A 22,365-nucleotide genomic window follows, 5' to 3' on the forward strand; every position below is an offset into this window, starting at 1 on the left:
GCTGCCTGCCAGTTTGTCAAACTCAACAGCCGGCTAAAGGAGAGTCTCTGTGTCCAGACATTTACTCCGTTTAATCAATGCGGCTTATAGTAGTGCAGGATGACTCTGTGCTACATTAACTCTCCTTTTTGTGTGCATACCAGAGGTGATGGGTTTACAAAAGAAAGAATTAGGAGGGCGATGAATGAACAGATTAGAAACTTGTAAGACAGAGGTCACCTACTACAGTATGTAAGCCCCGTGATTGGGACATTTGTCAGGAATGACGAACTGTTTGTCTACACCCTGTTCAACCAGCTGTCCTCCAGTGACGGAGAGAGGGAGGGTTGCAAGACTTGTTTCTGAGCTAACTCTCACAATGCCAAGAACTCCTCTCTGTTTTGCCTGCAGCCATTTTTTTTTTAAAACGATCAAGTAACCGGTATCGGTTTGTGTGGTTTTAGGGATTTAAAAAAAAAAAAAACACCTCCCATTGTGTTCTCTGTGATCTTGGTGCATGAGGGAGAGGATGTAGAGCCTTAAAGGCTGCCACTACACTCCTGGTTCCCTGGGAGACTGGCATGGTCAGCAGCCCCCTCCCCCTATCTCCCTCACTCCCTCCCTCATCCTCTTCCCCCTGCTTGTGTAGGAGGCGTGCGAGCAAGGAAGAGGCAGGGCACGTTATCCGAGGCTGCGGGAGTGGAACTCAGACGGCAGGCAGAGCATACAAACACACACACACATGCTCAGTCAGCGTAAGTGACACAAGTGCTGGCTCCATTCAGCAGTGAGTTTGACTGACTCACTGCTATCCATTAGCCGGCATGCCGCAGAGAAAAAGGAGTTTCACTTTTGGAGCCTACGGAGGGTAAGAATGAATATCCTAACAATTTGCAGAAACCTCTTCTTCTTCTCATTTATTCCATTGTGAGTATGTGTGTCTATGTGTGTGTGTCTGTCTCCCTGTTTGATGACTGTGCAGATTCGGTGTCTGTATTTGTGTCTGCATGTTTGTGCCGTTTGCACTGGAATGCCATGATGATAACAGCTTGTGTCTGAAATGTCTCATTTTTATGGCTTTCTATCATATATTGGACCTAATAATACCACGGTTTCTGCTTGAGGATGAATCATTTGATTCTGTACAGTAATGGTGAGGCATCAGATGTCATAAACAACAGGGCGAGAAAAGTAGGTTCAGGTTACAGGAAAAGTATCACAGAGGTCCCTGAAAGAGCTGATGGATGTGAATTGTATGTTGTCAGGAGGCACTCATGTCCGTTTGTGTTTTTTTTGTGGCCCACTTCAGACTTTACAGGATACTGGGCAGCAGACGCACAGTCAGCAAAGAGCTACTCAATGGTCAAAAGGTGAACAGGTGCCCCAATGCAACCGCATGCCTTACTGCCCACTGTCATATTTTTGTGTGTGCATGTGTTGAAGGTAGCGTCTGGAATACCATTAACATCTATTGGAGACCTTAGTTGTAGTTAGGCTGGTCTGTGTGTGGGGCAGAGACAGTAATACACATGCATTATTAGCAGTGTGGTAGGAAGCGCTTTGCAGAAGAACGCTTTGTTTCACAGGTTCTTAGTTTGGTAATAATTTCCTTGGAAGTTTCCTGGAAAGAACTATCGGCTATAATTTGGTACTAATGATGTAGAAAATAGAGACAGTGTTTTAACCTGATTTCCAATTTCTTCACAATTTTGCGGATGTCTTCCAGCATGTTACGTTGGTGTAGTGGCAGCTTGCTCTAAACCGTCTTCGCCACTTCTAGCAGGATGTAAAGGTTTCTGACTCACGTAGACTACCATGTCCAACTTCCACTTGCCTTCTACAGACACTCACCCCTTGATCAGCTTCAAAGATGAAACTCGTATTGTGAGTGAAAGGTTTATTCCACGAAAATTAAAACAGACAACAATATATCCACATGACAAATCTTGGACTATCAAAAACGGACCAATTCCGCTGGAAAATAACTGAATCTGTGATCTGTGTGGTCAGAAAAATTGTTGCTCCCCATCCTGCTCCACTGAAACCTAACTAGCATTAACCATACTTAAAGGGACACGCCCACATTGTCCAATAGCAGGATGACTAGAGGAGCACATCTTAACAGGGAAAAACACGCATCATTGAGTCTATATAGATCAAAGCCCATTCAATTACATGACTAACTGACCTAAATTCTAATGTATGTCAAACATTTTTGATCGCATTAACACAATGTACTTTTTAAATGATAATTAAATGCAAAAAACTGTAAAATAATACAATATGGCTCTTACAGTTGGGCATTAGCTTTGTTGGTGTAACAGCTTAAAGGAACAGTGTGTAACATTTTGGGGGATCTATTAGCAGAAATGGAATATAATAATCATAGAAACTAAGAATCGTTGTTTTCGTTAACTTAGAATGAGTCCTTCATATCTACATAGGGAGCGGGTCCTCTTCACGGAGTCCGCCGTGTTGCACCACCATGTCTCTAAAATAGCCCAGAATGGACAAACCAAACGCTTGCTCTAGAGAGAGCCATTCACGTTTTTACGTTAGTTGAAGGTCACCGTAGTTCTCCGACACGCTTGTGAAACTTCGGTTACGTGGCACGCGAAGTGCAGAACTGTGGTACTATAGCTCCGTTACCGCGGTCTTGGAAAAGGAGTAGTGGCCGGAGGGGGACTCAGTTGGTTGCAATCTGCAACCACAACACTAGATCCTAGTCGCCAAATCCTACACTTTCTACCTTTAAGTTAGCAGTTGCTTTGTTCGGTTTCTGGGGGGCATGATAACTCATCCACTGTGTGGGAGGCAGCCCCGGGTGGTTCCATAGAAAATCAAAGGGAAGCGGCTTCACACTTCTCTTTAGACTCACATTTGCCAAAACAATCAGTTAGTCTTCGTCCTTTTGAAGTTTTTAAAAGCGAAAAATACTGTTTGAAAACACTTCTGATAAAGCATAATCTCATCTTTGTGTTGCTTGTAGAAGTTTGTTTTCAAGTATAGAATGGGATCATTGTTGCCCCGTGTGGCCGTTGGGGTTGGGAAACCACCCACTACAGCTGTTGTTCTCGCCAACAGTCAAGCACCAGTAGATGTTTACCGTCCCTGGGCCTCAGAGGGGCAGTAATGAGCCCATTATGGCTTTTTTTGTGCACCACAGTGAAGCAAGGAAGATGCCAAAGCTGAGATTTACTCCTTATCTGAACTATTTTCAAACAGCGTTTTTCAGTTTTACAAGGGAAAAAACTTCAAGGATGAAGACTTGGTGGAAGACTGGTTGTTGTGTAAACTATATGTTTGGTGAACTGCCCTACTCTGTTAAAGAGCAGCGCACAGCTGCTGCCCTGAGCTTTTCTAAATAGCCAGTCACTGTGTGGGAGACAGTCCGGAACGGAGCTAGATAGCCTAACTACAAGTAAAACCTCAAACATCTTAAAATAGGCCAAATATAACACAAACATTACTATAAAGTTGAAATAATAAATAGCAGGATTGTACTGGAGTTATCATTAAGTGTTAAGACCTCATGATAAACTTGTTTACTCCATTAGATGCCCCTTAGCGGCCCCCGAATTATACGATTAATTCTAGTCATTTGTTTGTGTATTCTAGAGCGTCCTTTAGCCAGTGCACAGCATACAGTTTATATAAAGCAAAATACTTGCTTTTCTGTTTTGTGTTCAACAGCGGCCTTGAATGCCATTGCACCTGGCATTTCGATAGGTCAGTCCGATTGCTTACATCAGTGAGTGATCTAATCCACTGTGCCCTCTGCATCCCATTGGCATTCAGTGAACAGAACGCAGCCCCTCTGTTCTCTGTGGATCCGTCTTTTCTCTGACGCAGCATGCTCTATCATTTTGGCATTAAATTTTAATGGAGCTGACACTTAATTTTAGTAGTTAAGTTTTTGTTTCAATTTGAGCAGGTTATTCCTTTTTTTTTTATTATAGGAATACTTTTTACTGGATTTGGCAGCTTCCTGAGTCAAGTGTGACCATGATGTTGCGACACTGAGCTTTCATATCCTTTTATTTCCTTTCCTTTGGATCTGCTCGTACGTCACATGAAACTATATGCATTTGTGTTTGTCTAGTCTGCTCTGTAGCTCATAGTGACTTTCTCCTCATAAAATATTAAATCATGAAATAAACACTTATGGCTGCTGTCTTAAAGGTGCAGTGTGTAAGACTTGGCAGCATCTAGCGGTGAGGTTTCAGATTGAAACCAACTGACTTTTCTCCCGTGTGCCATGCGTGTAGGAGAACTATGGTGGCCGACGCAAAAACGTGAAAATGCGAATGGCCCTATCTAGATCCATTGTTTGGTTTGTCCCTTCTGGGCTACTGTAGAAACATGTCAACCAGCTCCGTGAAGAGGACCCGCTCCGTAAGTAGATATAACCATACTTGCTAACCTTGAGATCTCAAACATAGGGAGGATTTGAAAACCAAAGTGGGGGGTCTGGGGTTTGTCCCCCATAAAAATTTGAGTTTCAGAGACTTTGTTTCCTACATTCTGGTGATTTTTAAAGAAAGAAAATAGCAAAATATTAAGTACACCGCAACAGCATTTTTATGTTAAAAAGGTCCACTTTTTAAGAAGACAAGACAAAGCAAGACTTTTTGGGTTTTACTTTGATGAAATACTTTGTTCATTTTTACCCAGTGCATGAGGCTTCTATCGCTGATTTTTGATTATCTAGTGTATAAGGCCTATTGTATTGAATGTTGTAGCGTGGACAACAGGAAGACAACACAGAGAGGGGCTTTTTATTTGTCAAAAGCAAATGTTTGCATGATAAAAGATGATTAGACCTCAAGGCAGGGCTACTTGAGAACAGCAGGCCACTCAAGTACCCATCCAAGGGCAGCGGCAAAACAAACAGGAGATGGAGAGCAACCGGGGGGCTCTTCATTGCCTACTCAGCCAGTCCGCCTTGCATATTTACTTTGACATTCACATTCATATTCACAATGGAAAGCCATCCAGAGAAGAGAATGGGTGAGCTGCAGTTAATTATCTAATGCTCACAGGGCTACCAATACAATATTTTTGCTCTGATAAGAATATAAAAAGATTTATATTATATTCTTGTACTTTGTAAGTCCCTCTGTGCCCCCATACGTCCAGATTGGCCTGCTCCAAACAGGTGTGTTGCTGCAGTCATGTCAGATTTTACTGCAATTTTATGCTTCTTGACGCAGTTAAAAACTCAACAAATGGTGTAGTTCTGATTGCAAAAGAACACCAACAAGAGAGCAAAAAGTGGTTGACTATTGCAGGAGATAGTAATTTAAAACTGCAGTATGCAAGATTGGAGCAAATTTACGATTGAAAAAAGTATTTTTTATAAAACGGTCACTATATTCTGTCAGTGGTGCATGAGACAGGTAATCTGAAAAAAAATCATGTGTCTCTGTGTCCTCCGATGCTCCCAATGGCATCTGCAAGATTTCACAGACCGGAGGAAAACAACCAATCAGAGCCGAGCTGGAGTCTACCGTATCTGAGTAGCTGTCAATCAATCGCGAACTCCAACAAACTAGGCAGCGCTGATCAAATATGAATCAATATTCTTACTGTAATGCCTATTTCTCACATGAAATGTTTTTAGAAACATTTTTTTAGTGTACTGTTTAGCTGTAAAATGACAGAGTTTTGTGACCCAGCAGCCATGTTGAGGACAGTTGAGGAAATATAAAGCACCGCCCACCAGCCAGAGCAAACTTTCTCATTTTACAGCTAAACAGTACACTACAAGATGTTTCTGAAAACATTTTATGTGACAAATAGGTGTTACAGTAACAGAATATTGATTCATATTTGATCAGTGCTGCCTAGTTTAACCTTTTGTTTGGAGTTTGTGAGTGATTGACAGCTGCCTCCGTTGAATGAACAGCCAATAGGAACGCTCTCTCTCTGAAATGACCTGTGATTGGCCAAAGTCTCCCATCACGGGCTAAATGTTTTAAAGCCTGAAAACAGAGCCGTGCGGAGGTGCAGAAGTGTAGTTTTCTCTCAGAACACTTGAATTACAATGTGCTGAAAAGTTATTGTGTAATTTTTGCCCAGTGATGACAAAAACATTCTGCCTACTGAAGCTTTAAAAGGACACAATAGAGCGCTTACAGTTTGCATGGGTGTGTAGATTTGAAGGCTCTTCTTTATCTAACCAGTTCACCTGTATCTGCATCTTTTTCATTCCATTCTCTCTTCTGAAACAGTTTGTCAAACATATCTATTATCTTGATGTACACCAGATTTCATCACACCAGCAGGTCACATTGAGTCATTAACCTAACAACGTCAACAATGTCCTGTAGCTGTAATAAAAGCCCTGCAGTGGTTCGCCGATGAAAAGCTTTTTGTGTAAAGCAGCTGAGCAGTTTGCTTTAACGGTATATATTAACACAGTAATGGACTTCATTAGGAGAGCACATTATAATGTTCCTGGATAAAAGGAAACAAGGAGGGAAACTCCCACGTTAGGAGCTAAAGAACACCTGAACTAACATGTATTTTGAAAATGGTCATTATATCACCATTAATAACACAGTGTCTTGTAAGAAAATAACATTAAAATGATAATAAGATGATTAAATTAAACTATGCGAGTCTGAGTTAAACGCCGACACTAATCATGACAATGGTGGATGTGATAGATATCGCAGTGCCTACCAGCAGTCAGCATAGCTGTGGTACTAGTGTGTGTGTGTGTGTATGTGTGTGTGTGTTCATATACACTGTATCCTACTGTACTGTAGCTAAATGAGGACATTCACCCACTTTATACGCTCATTTCAATGGGCTCATTCAGTCCACGCTGAGTTGAGATACAGTATACAGTCTAGATCCGGTCATGTGCTGTTTGACAATGTTTCTCATTACTCCCCTGAGCGTTATACAGTATATAAAGATATTGTTTAGCATTGCTCCAGGGCTTGTGTGTCTCTCTGTGAATCTATTTTTCACAGTATCCAGTTGTTATGCTGAAGCACAGTGAATGGATAACTGTAGAGTGTGATACTATAATATATGTTTACTGGATATACATAGGTGTTAATGTGAGAGAGAGAGACCTCATTCAGAATAAACTGAATAGGCTCACTTATTGTATTCATGCAGGCATCCACCTGTCTTGTTTTTGCTGATGTCAGCCTGTTAGTCGGTCCACCACTTTGATTCCAGACTGAAATATCTCAACAACTATTTGATGGATTGTCATGAACTTTTGCACAGACATTCATGGTCCCCAGAGGATGAATCCTACTGACAATGGTGACCCCTCTGACTTTTTCCTCTCAACACTGGCAAGTTGACATTTTTGGCTTTTAGTGAAATATCTTGACAGCTGTTGGATGGATTGCCATGACATTTGTTTCGCACATTTATAGCCCCTCAGGATGAATTTTAATTACTTTGGTGATCAAAAGTGCCTCAAAGTACAGCCTCACAGAGCTGCTACTGTAGCAACTCTTAGATTGTACATAAGAAGTGGACGTAGTCACCATGACGTCATCCACTGGTTTGTGGACTGACGTTTTGAAGCCTTGAGTTCGACATTTTGGCCATTGCCATCTTGGTTTTTGGCCGTCGCCACCTAGGTTTTTGGCCGTCACAATCTTGGTTTTTGGCCGTCACTATCTTGGTTTTTGGCCGTTGCCATCTTGGTTCTTTGCAACCAGAAGTGACACGAGAGGGTGGAGCTAATTACAACCAAACAGACATTTGTAGGCATCCAAAAGGTTATAATTAACTTTCATGAACTGAAAACACACTGTGAAAGAGTTAAAGTTGTAAGACAAAAACACGGACAACTCCCAGACCGGACAACGCCGTGGTGGTAGCGACCTGTCAATCACAAGATAGCAACGCCGTAAAGCATCCCCTGCTTTATGGTCTATTTGACTCTAAATGGGACCATCATTTACTAAATGAACATCATGCTGTATTGAAGAAGACTTGAAACTAGCGATTGAGATTTTCTCATAAACTGCTATACAATCAGACTTCTTTCTGCAACCAGAGGAGTCACCCCCTGCTGGCTAGGCAAGTTTAAGACACTTCCACATTTGCTTCACGTTTCAGACCCGGAGGTTGCCCACTGGTTGAACCTAGGTGGGGCTATAATAAAACTCTAACCCTAACCCTAATAAAACCCAACCCATAATAATGGTTATTTGCCTATAGCTATGCTAGACTGTATTCTTTATTGGGTGGACCACAGGTATCCTACGTGACTTTTTCACTCCTGTTTTGGAGTATTAAGCCCAAAACTGGACTTTAGTCAGCATGCTCTGAACTCGTGCTGGGTGAACTGGGTGTAACACTGATCGTGACTCCACCGCAATTTATTGTAGCCGTAGGGAAGAGGAATAATTTCTGTGCAAGCTGGGTTCACTGGGATCATGTTCCTAGAAATAGTTTCACAACAGCAGTTAATACAAATGTCTCTCTAACTCGTGAACATAGTATGCAGACTAATAGCAATGACTTGGGTTTTATACCTCTTTTTTTTCATGAATATTAATGTCAAAGGATTATTTTCCAGCGTCTTTACACTCTTTCAGTGTTTCTCTCTACTGGAAAGAGATAATTCAGGATGACAGCTTGAACAAACAGCATTCATCTGAAAAGCTAAATTCAGCAAGTCTGTGTTGAACGGCTGGTGTGATCATTCAGGTATAGTCCCGGACCTTTTAAAATCATTTGGTTAGAGATGTGTTTGTCTCCATCTGGATTATTTCTAAATTTAGAGTGCCTCTTACATTTCAGATATAGAATTAGCACCGCAAGAACTTGTTACTGCAGCAGATTTGGTAGCTGAACAACAAACTTCTTTACTTTAAAGTGGATTTCCTCCGGGCTGACTCCTCAGCCCTGTCTGGTGACCTACTTGCCACGAGCAGCATTGCTGAGTTGATACATACTGCGGGCCTCAGCTAATTCCTGAAGTGAAGAAGATGTTTAAAAGTTGAGCAGGGAAGAAATTAGGAAATTTGGAGTTGCACTTAAAGTCAGATTAAGTTGAATGAACTAATTGTCATGGCTGCTGCTGCCTGACACGGTGATGGCCTAGGCATTTCTAGGGTTTCCGCCTTGAGCCTTCTCATCCCTCGCTGATATTTGTTTCCATGGAAACCAGCTCATGGTTGATACCTAGCTGAGACCGTAGAAGAAGCATGAAAAACAGTTTGCCAGGATTTGGCTACCTCCTCCTGAGCTGTAATTCCCATGCGTTCCTTAAATGCGCTGGTTCATCTAGTCTTTCTTTAAATAAAAACTAGGCTATTTTCACCGAGAGATTTGAATGTGCAAATATGACTCATAGCCCACAAATGCATTAGTGCAGGCACATTTAATATACTCTTGTACACTCCAACAGTTGTTCTCTCAGAGACGGACAGAATATTCTTTGTTTTGCTGATGAGGCTGAGAGTTTTTTTGTGTCTCGGCTGCTTCTTCTTTATCTGTGCGCCGTCCTGCTCAGGCCAGGTTTGCTTTCTGTCTTTATGTCTCTCAGGGACGAGTTAAACCTGCAGCAGGCTGTATATTTTTTGCATCATTGGGCAAACATTCCATAATAACCTTTCAGCATATTGTAATTCAAGTGTTCTGAGAGAAAACTAGACTTCCGCACCTCCTCATGGCTCTGTTTTCAGGCTTTAGAAAATCAACCCCCTGACAGGAGACTTTGACCAATCACACATCATTTCAGAAAGAGAGCGTTCCTATTGACTGTTCATTCAACGGAGGCAGCTGTCAGTCACTCGTGAATTCCGATCAAATGGTCAAACTAGGCAGCGCTGATCAAATATGGATCAATATTCTGTTACTGTAATGACTATTTCTCCCGTGAAATGTTTTCAGAAACATCTTGTAGTGTACTGTTTAGCTGTGAAATGAGAAAGTTTGCTCTGGCTGGTGGGCGGTGCTTGGTATTTCCTCAAGAGATCTCAACATGGCTACCAGGTCACAAACTTTCTCATTTTACAGCTAAACAGTACACTACAAGATGTTTCTGAAAACATTTGAGGTGAGAAATAGGCATTACAGTAACAGAATATTGATTCATATTTGATCAGCGCTGCCTAGTTTGATCGTTTGATTGGAGTTTGTGAGTGATTGACAGCTGCTCAGAAACGGCAGGCTCCAGCTCGGCTCTGATTGGTTGTTTTCCTCCAGTCTGTGAAATCTTGCAGATGCCATTAGGAGCACCGGATGACACCGGAGGACACCGGAGGACACGGAGGCACCTGATTTTTTTCAGATTACATGTCTCACTACTGTCAGAATATAGTGACTATAAACTATAAAAAATAACTTTATTTAATCATATTTGCTCCAACCTGCCTACCCCAGGTTTAAGTTTTGTTTTGATGTGAAAAGTGGTAATTGAATGATTTTTTGGTGTATCACACATTTATTTAGCGATTCCTTTAGCGTATTTCAAACCAAACTCACAATTCAGATAAACTGTTAAATGTTAAGTTACTGATAGGAATGAATGTAAGCAGCTGTAGCTTACTTGTACCTTATTTTCTGTCATCGGACAGCTAACATAGCCCTTCTATAGCTTGCAGCAAGATGTCAGAGTCAGCATCATAGTCAGGGACAATATTATCTTTATCTCTCCCAGTATGTTGATATGAGGCCTCAGCTCTTTGGTATCTTTGGTATCTGTTTTGTAGTTAAGGGTGCGTTTTATTGCAAATTTCCTGTATTGGGTTTGGTATTTCAGTTTGCAGCCTTTATCCAATCATCTCGACACGCCCTGCTTGATTTCATTTTATAGGAATTCCATGAAACCTGAGAATGGGTGAGCAGCACAGGATGAGGTTTAGAAAATGTTATTCTTAGTGATGCAGCGCATATGAAAACAGCTTACCTCTCCTCGCACTCAGCTTCTCGAGAGCAGAGCTGACAGCCCATAAGTATGTTGGCTCTCTCCCAAGGACCAGTATGCATTCCCCTTAAGATGGAGCTCTGATTTATCTGCACACGCGTACACGTTTCTGTCAGGCTCAGTGAAATCATTGCTGGTGGTAGATTTGAGATAAAACATAATACATCTCGATGTCAGCACATGTCACGTGGAGACCTGGGGTTGAAAATGATGGGCGACCTTCTACTCTGAGGGGACGCAGGCAGGCGATGTCCTACTGTAACAACACAAGTGTGTTGATTCTTGACTCCACAGTATCGTGAGCAAACAGAACTCACAGGGCCTGTTTCCTCTCATTAACACCATTTTCTGAGAAGGAGGAACCTTCAAGCTTTCATTTATCTTTTGAGAATTTCTCACAACAAAAGAAGAAGTGCAAAGTTTTCTTTTACTTTTGTTACTTCTTTTCTTGCAATCAATGAAACTTCTTCTATGTGCTTTCTTTTTATATGAATGCAAACAGGAGCTCCTTCTGTAGCTTGAATCGTAGGCTTATATTTATAATTATTAGCCATTCGAGTATCATGACTTTGATGAAAAAATCAAATGAAATGAAATATCTCAACAATGTCCAGAATTTTATACAGACATTAAAAGGATAGTTTGGGTGTTTTAAAGTGGGTTTCTTCGAGGTACTTATCCATAATCAGTGTATTACCTACAGTAGATGACGGTCGGCACGCTAAAGCAGATAAGAGTTCCGACACGGGAGCAAAGCGATGCTGTGGAAGGGGGCCGGCAGCAAAACCTTTTTTAGCCACCTAAAAGAAAGGCTCACAGTTTCATTTTCACTGTACAAACGTAGTAGTTTTAAGCTCAACCATGTTTTTCTTTCCTAAACCTAACTATAGTGACGCCAAGGGTAATTTTAGTGGTTTTGATGCCGAAAAGATTGGGATGAGAACGTGTTGTCTCTCTTCAAAGCCAGCTGACTTTGTTGACAAAAACAGTATAGATAAGTTTCACTTTCAGTTCAGTTCCTCATAGGAAATAATTCTAAATATAGCGTCCACTTACCACAACTGATATTGATTTTGTTTAGGTGGACCTTGCTGCCAGCTCCGTCCACAGCAGTACATTGCTTTTATTCCATGTGGTAACTCCTATTTGTTCCTCCAAACTGGGGGTGTGCCGACCGTCATCTACTGTAGGTAATACACCGACTATTGATAAGTACCTCATACAACCCGAGCTATCCCTTCAATTGTTCCCAGATGCTATATCCTAATCACTTTCCGCCATCGCCTCCATAAAGTTGACAATTGTGGTTTTGAATGAAATGTCTCAACAACTACTGGATGGATTGGCTGGAATTTTTCACACATATAAACTAAAATGGTGACCATGATAAACATTATATACTACCTGTTAAACATCAGCATGTTAATATTGTCATTGTGAGCGTTTTAGCATGCTGATGTTATCACTCAGCTCAGAGCACCACTGTGCAGCCTCACAGAGCTATACTGGCATTCCTGGAGACTCTTAAGTCTTAGTTTTTATCCTTATTTCTGATACAGCAAGAGTCATTCCTTTTTCCAGAATCGGTTGTTTTGATCCGTTGGGGGGTGTTGCTGTGTCATGCAAGCGGATCATGTCCAGGGAAAGATGAGTAAGAGGTCTGAACTCTGGTGGCTTTACCAGGAAATACGCAAGGTGGACAGCAAGTCAGCAGCTTTAGCTTGAGGGATGAAGCCGAACATGAGAGCAACGTTAAATCAACCTTACAGCTTGGAGATTATTTGTATTATGTGTTGCCTTTGTGCTGTTTTGTGGTGTATCATCATGAGAGTTTCTGAAGGGTCAATATACGGCACCGGAGGCAGCTGCACGAGGACGGACCTGAGAGTAGTACTAAACATTCCCATTCCCCTGTGTCACCACCACCAGCGATCACAAGAGACACGAGTCATTCACTGGGCCATAGTGCAACAGATATCAGTATAAAATACCCACTTTGTTGTTGCCAGTGAAGTTGCATCCCAAGAGAAGTTATAGTGTGTGTTCATGATTGTGATGTTTTGCGATTAGAAGCAGAGAAAAAGTATTTGGTCCTTTTTTGTGTGTCAGGTTGGTAAAAAGTTTACTTTATGGACTTAAATATGATGTATGACTTTCTGGATGATGAGCAGAGGGAAAGCAGAATTACACCTGTCAGACATGATGAGGGTTCTGCTGCACACACAGTGCCATCTACTGGCAGCAACAGCACTCTGCATCCTAAACTGAGGAGTTTCCACACTGCATCATCCGGTTATTGTTTACACGGATTACTGCTCAAATCTGTTTATCCAGGGAGATTTAAGGACAGATGATAGTTTATTCTTGACTGACACTGAGTAATGAGCCTCATAGTGCAATTTCAAACCAGGACAAGGACTCATTTTGTCTCAAGCAACACCAAGCTAGTAATCATCCTTTCATCCTCGGAGATGTTGCTTCAACAGATGGCAGGAGTTATTTCAGGGTAACCCAGCCCACTGCAGAGCCAACCTCTCTCAGTTCAGTGGACTTCTTGTAAGTGGAAAGGATGCTCCGCTATCCCTCTGTACTTTCAACACTTAAATTAGTCCGGGGTAAATTTAGATGCATGCAGACAAGAGCATGGAAACTATTAGGATTCAGTTATATGCCACCTGGTGCTAATGTATTCTAATCTGTCATGAATTATTCAGTTTTTTTATGAGTATAACTGACTTCTTCACCCTGTTGTTTTCATTGGTTTATAGGTCAATTGTTGTTGTTTTTGACACAGATTAACACCAAACAAAGATAACCAGAATGTCATAAAATGGGGTTATAACTTTTATAACAACTGTACTTTTTTGTTGTTTTTTTATAGAGTGGACAAGACATTCTCCAAAGCCAGAGGCTTATGGTGAGTTTTTCTTCTCTTTTTATTTTTGTAAATAAATGTGGTAAACTTCGACGGCACGTTGAGAATATGAGTATTTCATTTTGATAAACAAACACAGTAAATTGCCAATTTTTAAAGGTTCTGTATTCGACATTTGGAGCATTAAAATAGCGGCAAACAACTATTTGCAAGGTAAAGATATATTGGAGTAATGTCTACCTGAGCAGAGAATGAAGTCATTTTCCCTCTGTGTGAATTGTAACCATAGACTGTATATAAGAAGTGGACGTAGAGTAGTCACTGTAACGTCACCCTTTGTTTTGTGGACTGCCGTTTTTGAAGTCTCGAGTTTGTCATTTTGTCCGTCACCATCTTGTTCTTTTGCAACCAGAAGTGACACGAGAGGGTGGAGCTAAGTAGAGAAGAAGAAGAAAGGCACTTTATTGATCCCCGAGGGGAAATTAAATTTTTTCAATCTGTTATTTCTACACATATATAGTACACACAGGCCCGAAATACACACAAATGCACAAACAAGACCTACAGTATATACATGCATTAATGGAGGGATGTCAGAGCGAGGGGGCTGCCCCTGACTGGCGCCCCGAGCAGTTGGGGGTTTGGTGCCTTGCTCAAGGGCACGGGACTTCTGTACAATCAGACTTTTTTTGCAACCAGAGGAGTCGCCCCCTGCTGGCTATTAGAAACAATGCAAGTTTAAGACACTTCCAAATTGGCTTCACTTTTCAGAACTGTTGCCCACTGGTTGTATTCCATGCGTCCATGTTTGTGCATGTAAGTCCCTGTGTGTGTGCCCCACTGGTTAGCTAATGACCGTCGCTCTGCACTGCGCTCATACGGCGGTTACCGCTGATAATGCTGTCCTGACCGATGGCGTTGTTGCGGAAGTGTAGCGCCCACCTTTCGGTTCCCCCTCAGGTAAACACTGTTAGCTGTTGTTTGCACTGTTCGTGCTGTTACAACTGATAGCTGCTAGTGTGGAGGCAATCCCTCAATTATAGATTTGCTCTGAATTCTGTATAGAGCTCCTTTAAAGGTACAGTGTGTAGGATTTTGAGGCATCCAGTGGTATGGTTGCAGATTGTACCCCTCCGCTCGCCATCCGCCTTGCTCATCCTTACCATAATAACACAACTATAGGTGCAAAGGAAGTCAGACGGTACCACGGTTTTGCACACTGCGGTTCACGTTACCACAGTTTCACATGCATATCCGAGAGCTAGGGTGGCCTCCAGGTAACGTAAAAATGTGAAAGGCTCTCTCTAAAGCCAGTGTTTGGTTTGTCCGTTCTGGGCTACTGTAGAAACATGATGGTGCAACATGGTGGATTCTGTGAAGAGGACCCGCTCCCTATGTAGATATAAACGGCTCATTCTAAGCTAACGAAAACACAACGATTCTTAGTTTCAGATGATTATACACTAATGGAAACATGGTTATGAATATTATATTCCATTTCTGCTAATATATTAGATCCCCGAAATGTCACACACTTTTCCTTTAAAGCTCTCTGGAGTGGTTTTCAATGTCAGTGACTCAGAACGGCCTTGTAAGTTGTGAATGTGTGAATCAGTCCACCGAGTAGAGTGAAAGTAAGATGAATGAGCCAGTGAAAGGTAGAGCAGATGGGCAGCAGCGGGGGGAAACAGATACCCAGTCTGCTGCTATCTCTGCAGTGCTGGCAGGGCTGGAGTGCTGCTGTGAGCGGCACGTGGCGGCAGGCAGGGAGCTGAGCATGCACACCTCTTGCCACTGCAGATAGACCGCTCCACTCCTGAATGCTTTAGGTGTGGTGGCACGAGTGTCTGGCCCTCAACCCCCTCTCTATCTGACTGCAGCAGGTTAAACAGTGCCTCGCCGCAGTATCATCACTCCTTCCCTCTGGAATATACAGACACAGGAGGATCTCTCTCCTACCAGCTAGGCCTGCTGCTGCATTACTCAGCAGTGGCTGGGCTTGCTTGCAGGGACTGCAGTCTGGCCGTCGGGCTACCACTGCGTCAGACTGTAACAGAACAACTGCACGGCACTAAAAGCGAAGAGGAGAGAGCACTGGGGAATCTAAAAGAAGATACAAAACAACACAGGAGATAAAAGACTTGTGGGCGTGAAGAGGAGGAAGAAGGACAAAGGAAGTGAGTGGATGAGATGACAGGAAGAGAAAGAAGAGAACAGTGTGATGTTCTCACAAAATATATTCAGAGTTCAGCAGAGTCACACTTGGTCCTCTCAGCCTTGTTCCTGTGTCAGAGTCTTCAAATCGAGGAAGAATTCAACGAACACTGCTGAATGAATGTGGAGGATCCTTCCCACTGTGTTAATAGAACTTGACCTATATCACATAATCATCAGTGTTCATACTCAGCAGGACAGACCGATTTCTAACAACAAACCCTGGTGGTGCTTTTAGAGAGGATTCTTCACTCTGTTGAGCCTAAGGACAAAGGTTAGATTTAAAAAGAGGAATAACTGGGAGAGCCAGAGTCAAAATCTTCCTCCAGGTACTGTATGTTGGACAGGATGTGACTGGAAATTAGAACAGCAAGCGAAATCCTCCGACGGCAGAACTGTAACAGCACAAGCCAGCAAAATGCCGTGCTCACCTTTCCGAATTGGAAGGCCAAGAAAATTCTGGTGAGTTTCTCTTTCACTGCCTGAAGATTTGGATGATAATCGCATGACTCCTCAATCAAATAGTACTGAAGAATTCAAAGTACCTGCCTGATGCATGCATGCATTCCTCCAGACCAACACTGAGGAAATGATTAATGAAAACAACCTGTGTATTCCTTATGAAAGACAGCAATGTTCTAAGGATTTTCTATGATATAGATAATCAAACAAATAAAGTTTGATTGATTGATGTAGATTTTATATCAATCAAGCATTCAAACTTTATTTGTATCTTTTGGTGCAATTCAAAGTGCTTTACAAATTGACTGACAAGCTGATAATAAAGAATATTTAATACAAATAATTAAATAATAAATACATGATAAATAATACATTTGAGACTAATGCACACAAGAAATGAAGAAGGATGAAAATATAATAATTCAACCAATAAAATAGATTAAAAGAAAAAACAAATAAAGTGGAATAAAAGAAAAAACATGAATACAATAAAATAAACGATTGAATAAAAAATCGATAATGGCCATAAAACATTAAATTTACATCTTTAAACATTTTTGTCCTGCACTTTGGAGCAACTAAAAGACTAGTGCTACTAGCTTACATTGTGAAAGTGAAAGTGTAACATAAAAGCAACATGTTTTAACATGTTGTAAAACTGAAAGGCTTATTTAGGTTTAGGCAACAAAACTATAACTTCTTTAGGTTTAGGCAACAAAAGTTAAAAGTTAAATTTAGGGAAAAACATTGTGTTTTGGCTTAAAATAACTTCCTTTCAAAGGTGAAAGAGACACTTTACGCTTGTGAACACAAAGACAACTACACGTTGTTGGTTTCACACGGGATGCCAACCCTGGGTGAAAGCTCTGTGTTTTGTTACTGTGGTTGCTAGAGGTTGCGTTTTTTTTCTTTTACACCTTCATTCGGTGATCTACCATGTGAATAGATGATAAAACCTACTTGTGGGTGTAGTAGGCCCATATTGACCTACATCTATGGTGCTTATAGTGACTGATAACACCTATTTAATAGCCTGACAACAGTCTAATTGGCTGGATTGGAAGCACGTCAGACAAGTTGGTTAGTGCACCAACCACCACCAAGTGCTTTAACAAGTAAAAGGATTATAAATCTATCAAACTGAAGGCAACCAATGTAAGGATTTTAAAACAGGCGTAATGTGTTCTTTCAGCTTTCGAGCTGCAGAGTTCTGAATCAATTTTAACTGATTTTTTTTGCAGAGAGCAGATAGGAGAGCATTACATCAATCTGGTCTACTGAATATAAAAGTGTGAATTAGTCTCTGTGCACTTGAGATATATTAAAAGCAGATTAGGTGACATTCCTCAGGTAAGCCCTAAAGTTCTGAATCAAAGGCAACGTCGATTATGTCATCTTCCCACTCTTGCATTGATTCTTTCCTCGATCCTATAGAGATAATAAGTTCTCTGAACACTGCATGTGTACTCAATGAGCGCTGACACCTAATCTGTTACACCATTTAATGTCAAGAATTGTTTGGTTTTGATCCATCGACTTTTGTCGTTGATTAAACGTCAAATGACCATCTTCCATCTGGTCATACACAATAAACAGATGATCCTCAAGCCTCGTCTCCACGCTCTCATGGGGAGGCCTGTAATTGGTTGTAATCCTGTCTTGCTAAGCTCCCCTGATGGGAGGAAATGGGAGAGGAGGGTTAGTGTGGATGATGGCTATATACCAAGATGTTGTATAAGAGCTTCTGTCTTTCTCTCTCTCCTACACACATACAATACGAACAAATATCCAGACACAAAGTGCACTCTGCCTCTCTGTCCCTGGAGCATGATGGATTACTGTGGCAGGTTGTCTATTGTATAACTTCCGGTCCATTCTTTAAAACAACTTGGCCACCGATCCTATCCACTGTCTTTCCATGCTTCAGATCACCCAACCTTCATTCAGGACAAGTCTGCGCATTTGAACCACCTTTAGGTGCTACTTTTGCTAGCAATTCAGGCGATGTTTGAGCTTCACAGTGCAAAGGAAAGTTTATCTGTGCTCACCTTAGATCTGTGGTAGAGATGATTTTGTGACATTGCGGCTATTTTGGAAACCAATCATGGTCCATCCAGTGGGCAACCTGCGGGTCTGAAAAGTGAAGCCAAAGCTGAAGTGCCTTAAACTTGCATTCTTCCTAATACCCAGCAGGGGGCGACTCCTCTGGTTGCAAAAAGAAATCTGATTGTATAGAAGTCTTTGAGAAAATGAGCCTACTTCTCACTTGATTTATTACCTCAGTAAACATTGTAAACATGAGTTTATGGTCTCAATCGCTAGTTTCAAGTCTTCGTCAATACGGCATGATGTTCTTTTAGTCTTATTCAGTGTCCGGTTGTACTTAGCTCCACCCTCTCATGTCACTTCTGGTTGCAAAGAACCAAGATGGCCACGGCCAAAATGTCAAACTCGAGGCTTCAAAAAGGCAGTCCACAAACCAATGGGTGACGTCAAAATGAATACGTCCACCTCTTACAGTTTATGGGTCCAACATGCAACTTGCAGAAGTGGAAAGTGGAAACTTGAAACCTCCTTTTCTTTTCTTTTTTTTAAATTAAGGGTTTGAGTTTAGTGTTCAGTAGTTAAACTTTTGAAATGAACATTATTAATTCATAGATTCTGAACATTTCAATCAGGGAGAGGAAGTAGATTTAATTTTCTGATTTTTTTTTGTGGCCAGGTAACAGGTATGTTCACATGTTTTAAAATGTTTGTGGAGGGGATTAGTTTAGTTATTTTATTTGTGAAGGGACAGTGCAAATATTAATAAATACACATGGTATAAAAATGCCAGAATTCACCAAAAGGCTATTTTTCCTCTGTTGTCCCTGGCCAAGGTGTTACAGAAGGCATCCTAAATTACATCAGAACAACAACAACAACAACAAAAACAAGCAGTAGAAACAGTAGTTACATTTATACATATAAAACAACCTTGCAAAAAAGCAGGACATATAATTAGAAGCAGCAAAATGAGAGTTTAGTGCCGACAGGTGTATGTATTAATCATCCATTGTTTTAATTGGGTACTGAAAGATCTGTAGGTGTTTAGTTGTCTCTCTTTAAGTTTGAGCAGCAGAGTGCAGCAGTGTTTGATGCTTGTGTTGGTTTTGGTTGCCCTGCCCTCTGCCCTCTAGTGGTAGAAAGTTGAGAACATGCATAGTACAGGTGCAGTCTGCAATAGTCCCATTATTAATGATTCAAAATTATGAATTTGGTCGCATCGCGGTAGCCTACCTGGCAGAGCAGGAGCCCCATGTATCAAGGCTGACACCTTACCGCAGCTGCCCGGGGTTTGAATCCAACCTGTGGCCCTTTGCTGCATGTCATCCCCTCTCTCTCCCCCTTTCATAACTATCACTGTCACTATCATTTAAGGGAGAACAAAATAATCTTTAAAAATGATAAATTTGTCCTCCAGTTGGTTAAACTTCAGACTTTTCCTCATGTGGCAGTTTTGACAGGGACAAAGTGTGTGTGTGTCTTTTTTTAGAGTGATCAAATATCTACTGTTTTGCTCAGCGGGTAATGGCGTTCCAAAAACAGGTTATTTTAACGCTGCTGAATGACCTTGCTATTTATTCCCAATTGTGTGATGCAATACGTCGTTCTATTTTTATGATCCTTTCTAAATTCTGGGCCTATTTCATCCTTTGTGTCATGTGTCTGCCCATAAACACTTAACAGGCGTCACTGTACACGCTCCTCTGTTTGTGTTCACTGATTTCCCATGAGATGTCACTCTGCATCATCATCCCCCGTGTGTCTCCTCTGCGCATGCGCCGCGCCGCCAAGCCGGGCCGGGTGTCAGTTTGCTTGTGCACGCTCGTCTGTGTGTGTCAGGATGAGTTGTCTGGAAGAGCGGACATAGTGGTAGAGCAAACTGTCATGGCAGATCAGACTAGACTGTCTCTGTGTGAGTCTCCTGCTGTCTCACCGAATATAGCAACGAAGTGACAAGCTCGCCCCTGGTTCTCCCCGTCTCAATAATCCAAATCCTAACATGTCATCCACCATCCAGCATCAGCACAAGATGTCTTAAAAAAAAAAAAGCTCCGATGACAGCAGGCTGTTGAAGGTGGAGATGAGCGCCGGGCATCTTCGACAGGACATTTCTCCTTTGCTTTATCTGATTCTTGTAGATTTCCAGCGGCAAAGTTGTTCTGCCAGCTTGTTTAAAGTTCACATCTTTGCCTTCAGTCAGTCTGTTGCAGCTGCAGTATGTTCAGGAGACATGGCTTCAGGTGTTGAGGAGACAGCCAGCATCTTTATTCCTTGTTTTTTGGATGCGTATATCCCTCTTGGGGCCTGTTTATTGACACCCGTCACGCTGAAGATGGTGCGATAAGCCAGTGGGAGGAAGGGGACTTCTGATTCCCTGCTTTCCTCCTGGTTTTTCCCTCCCATTGGAAAGGAAATGATCGCATCATCTTATCGTTCTTGTCTTGACTGAGGGGAAGGATGTACGCTTCACAGATCAAACTCCATGAAGTTTAATATCATTGAATGAATACACTAGTAGCTATAATATCACAAAAGGACAAAAGAACAGAAAATGCTCCCGCGGTGACCTCCAGGCGTTGAAAAGGCAACATCTGCATTGGCTGTGATTTCCCCAGGGGGACATGTTTCCAAGGAAATCTGGACAGTGACATTGAGAGAGATAAGCAAGATGGACCTACTGGTAGAGAGAACATGCTTTATTCAAAAACACCTGCTGTACCTGCTCTTTTAATGCATACTGAATATGGCCAGCTGTCAGGGGAGAACCCATCAAGGAGTCTCGTCAGGCATCACATCCCACAGATGTTTTATTATTTATAATTCCATTCATGTAGCATTTGACTGTGCAGCCATTTGTTAGGGCAGTTTTCTATTCTTCCCAGGAATACAGTGGTACTTTATAAAAAATGTGCTCAAGTACCTTCATGTCTTGATAAGAACTACTGAGTAGGATTTCCATATCTGGCTGTTTGTCTAAAAGGACTTTTAGAGGTATGGTTCCCTGGGGAACAAACAGCTTCTCAGACTTTTGGAATTTTGTCCAATATTTGCTTTTGTCTGATTGTGGCAGCGGTGACATTTACAGCTATCGGACAGAAAGACCCAGGAAGTTTGGCATTTTCCAAAATAGATTGGGGAAAGTCCTGGCAGAGTTGTTTTTTTGTTACTTCCTGTTCCTTCTCACACACAGAATAAGATACCTACATAAAACTGACTCAGAAGCAAGGTTATACATTTTTGACTTTTCAATTCGTTTTCATTTTATTTAGTTTTGACTTTTCGATTTCCTTTTAGTTTCATTTTAGTGTTCAGAGTGCTTTTGCTAGTTTTAGTTAGTTTCAGTTTTTAAGAAAGGTTTAGTTTTGACATATTTAGTTTTAGTTTTACAGTAGTTTTAGTTAGTTATTGGTAGGACCTGGTATAATGTCTCGGAAGTATGTAGCTACATATACATATAAAATACATGGTTGGAGAACTGTGGTGGAATCATAGACTGTATATTATAAGTGGAAATAGTCACTGTGATGTCACCCATTGTTTTGTGGACTACCGTCTTGAAGCCTCAAGTTCCATATTTTAGCCATTGCCATCTTGGTTTTTGGCCGTCGCCATCTTGGTTTTTTTGCAACCAGAAGTGACAGGAGAGGGTGGAGCTAAATACAACTGAATGCTGAATAGGCATTTTTAGGTGACCAAAAAGTTTATAATTAACTTACATGAACTGAAAACACACTGTGAAACAATTAAAGTTGTAAGACAAAAACGACTCTAAGACCAGACAATGCCGTGGTGGTGACCTGTCAATCACAAGGTAGTCACTTTCGAAAGCATACCCTGCTTTATGGTCTATTTTACTCTAAATAGGACCATAATT

At 41.5% G+C, this 22,365-nt stretch overlaps 1 protein-coding gene across 10 annotated transcripts in view; it reads left to right on the forward strand.

Annotated features, from left to right (window-relative positions):
* The first annotated feature begins 391 nt into the window (after nt 1-391).
* The window catches only part of LOC119489550 (rap1 GTPase-activating protein 1-like), a 62,581-nt gene continuing 40,607 nt past the window's right edge, over nt 392-22,365 (forward strand). For 2 of the 10 annotated variants that reach the window (XM_037772129.1, XM_037772122.1), the window contains exons 1-2: nt 404-847; nt 13,776-13,811. In XM_037772129.1, the coding sequence (XP_037628057.1) occupies nt 804-847; nt 13,776-13,811 (80 nt within the window). In that variant the 5' untranslated portion in view covers nt 404-803. Of the gene's footprint in view, nt 848-13,349; nt 13,451-13,775; nt 13,812-15,589; nt 16,446-22,365 lie in introns of those variants that run through there. The other 8 variants (XM_037772139.1, XM_037772121.1, XM_037772125.1 and 5 more) reach the window with 8 other exon arrangements.

The sequence above is a fragment of the Sebastes umbrosus genome, chromosome 6 (assembly GCF_015220745.1).
Source record: "Sebastes umbrosus isolate fSebUmb1 chromosome 6, fSebUmb1.pri, whole genome shotgun sequence".
Classification (NCBI taxonomy): domain Eukaryota; kingdom Metazoa; phylum Chordata; class Actinopteri; order Perciformes; family Sebastidae; genus Sebastes; species Sebastes umbrosus.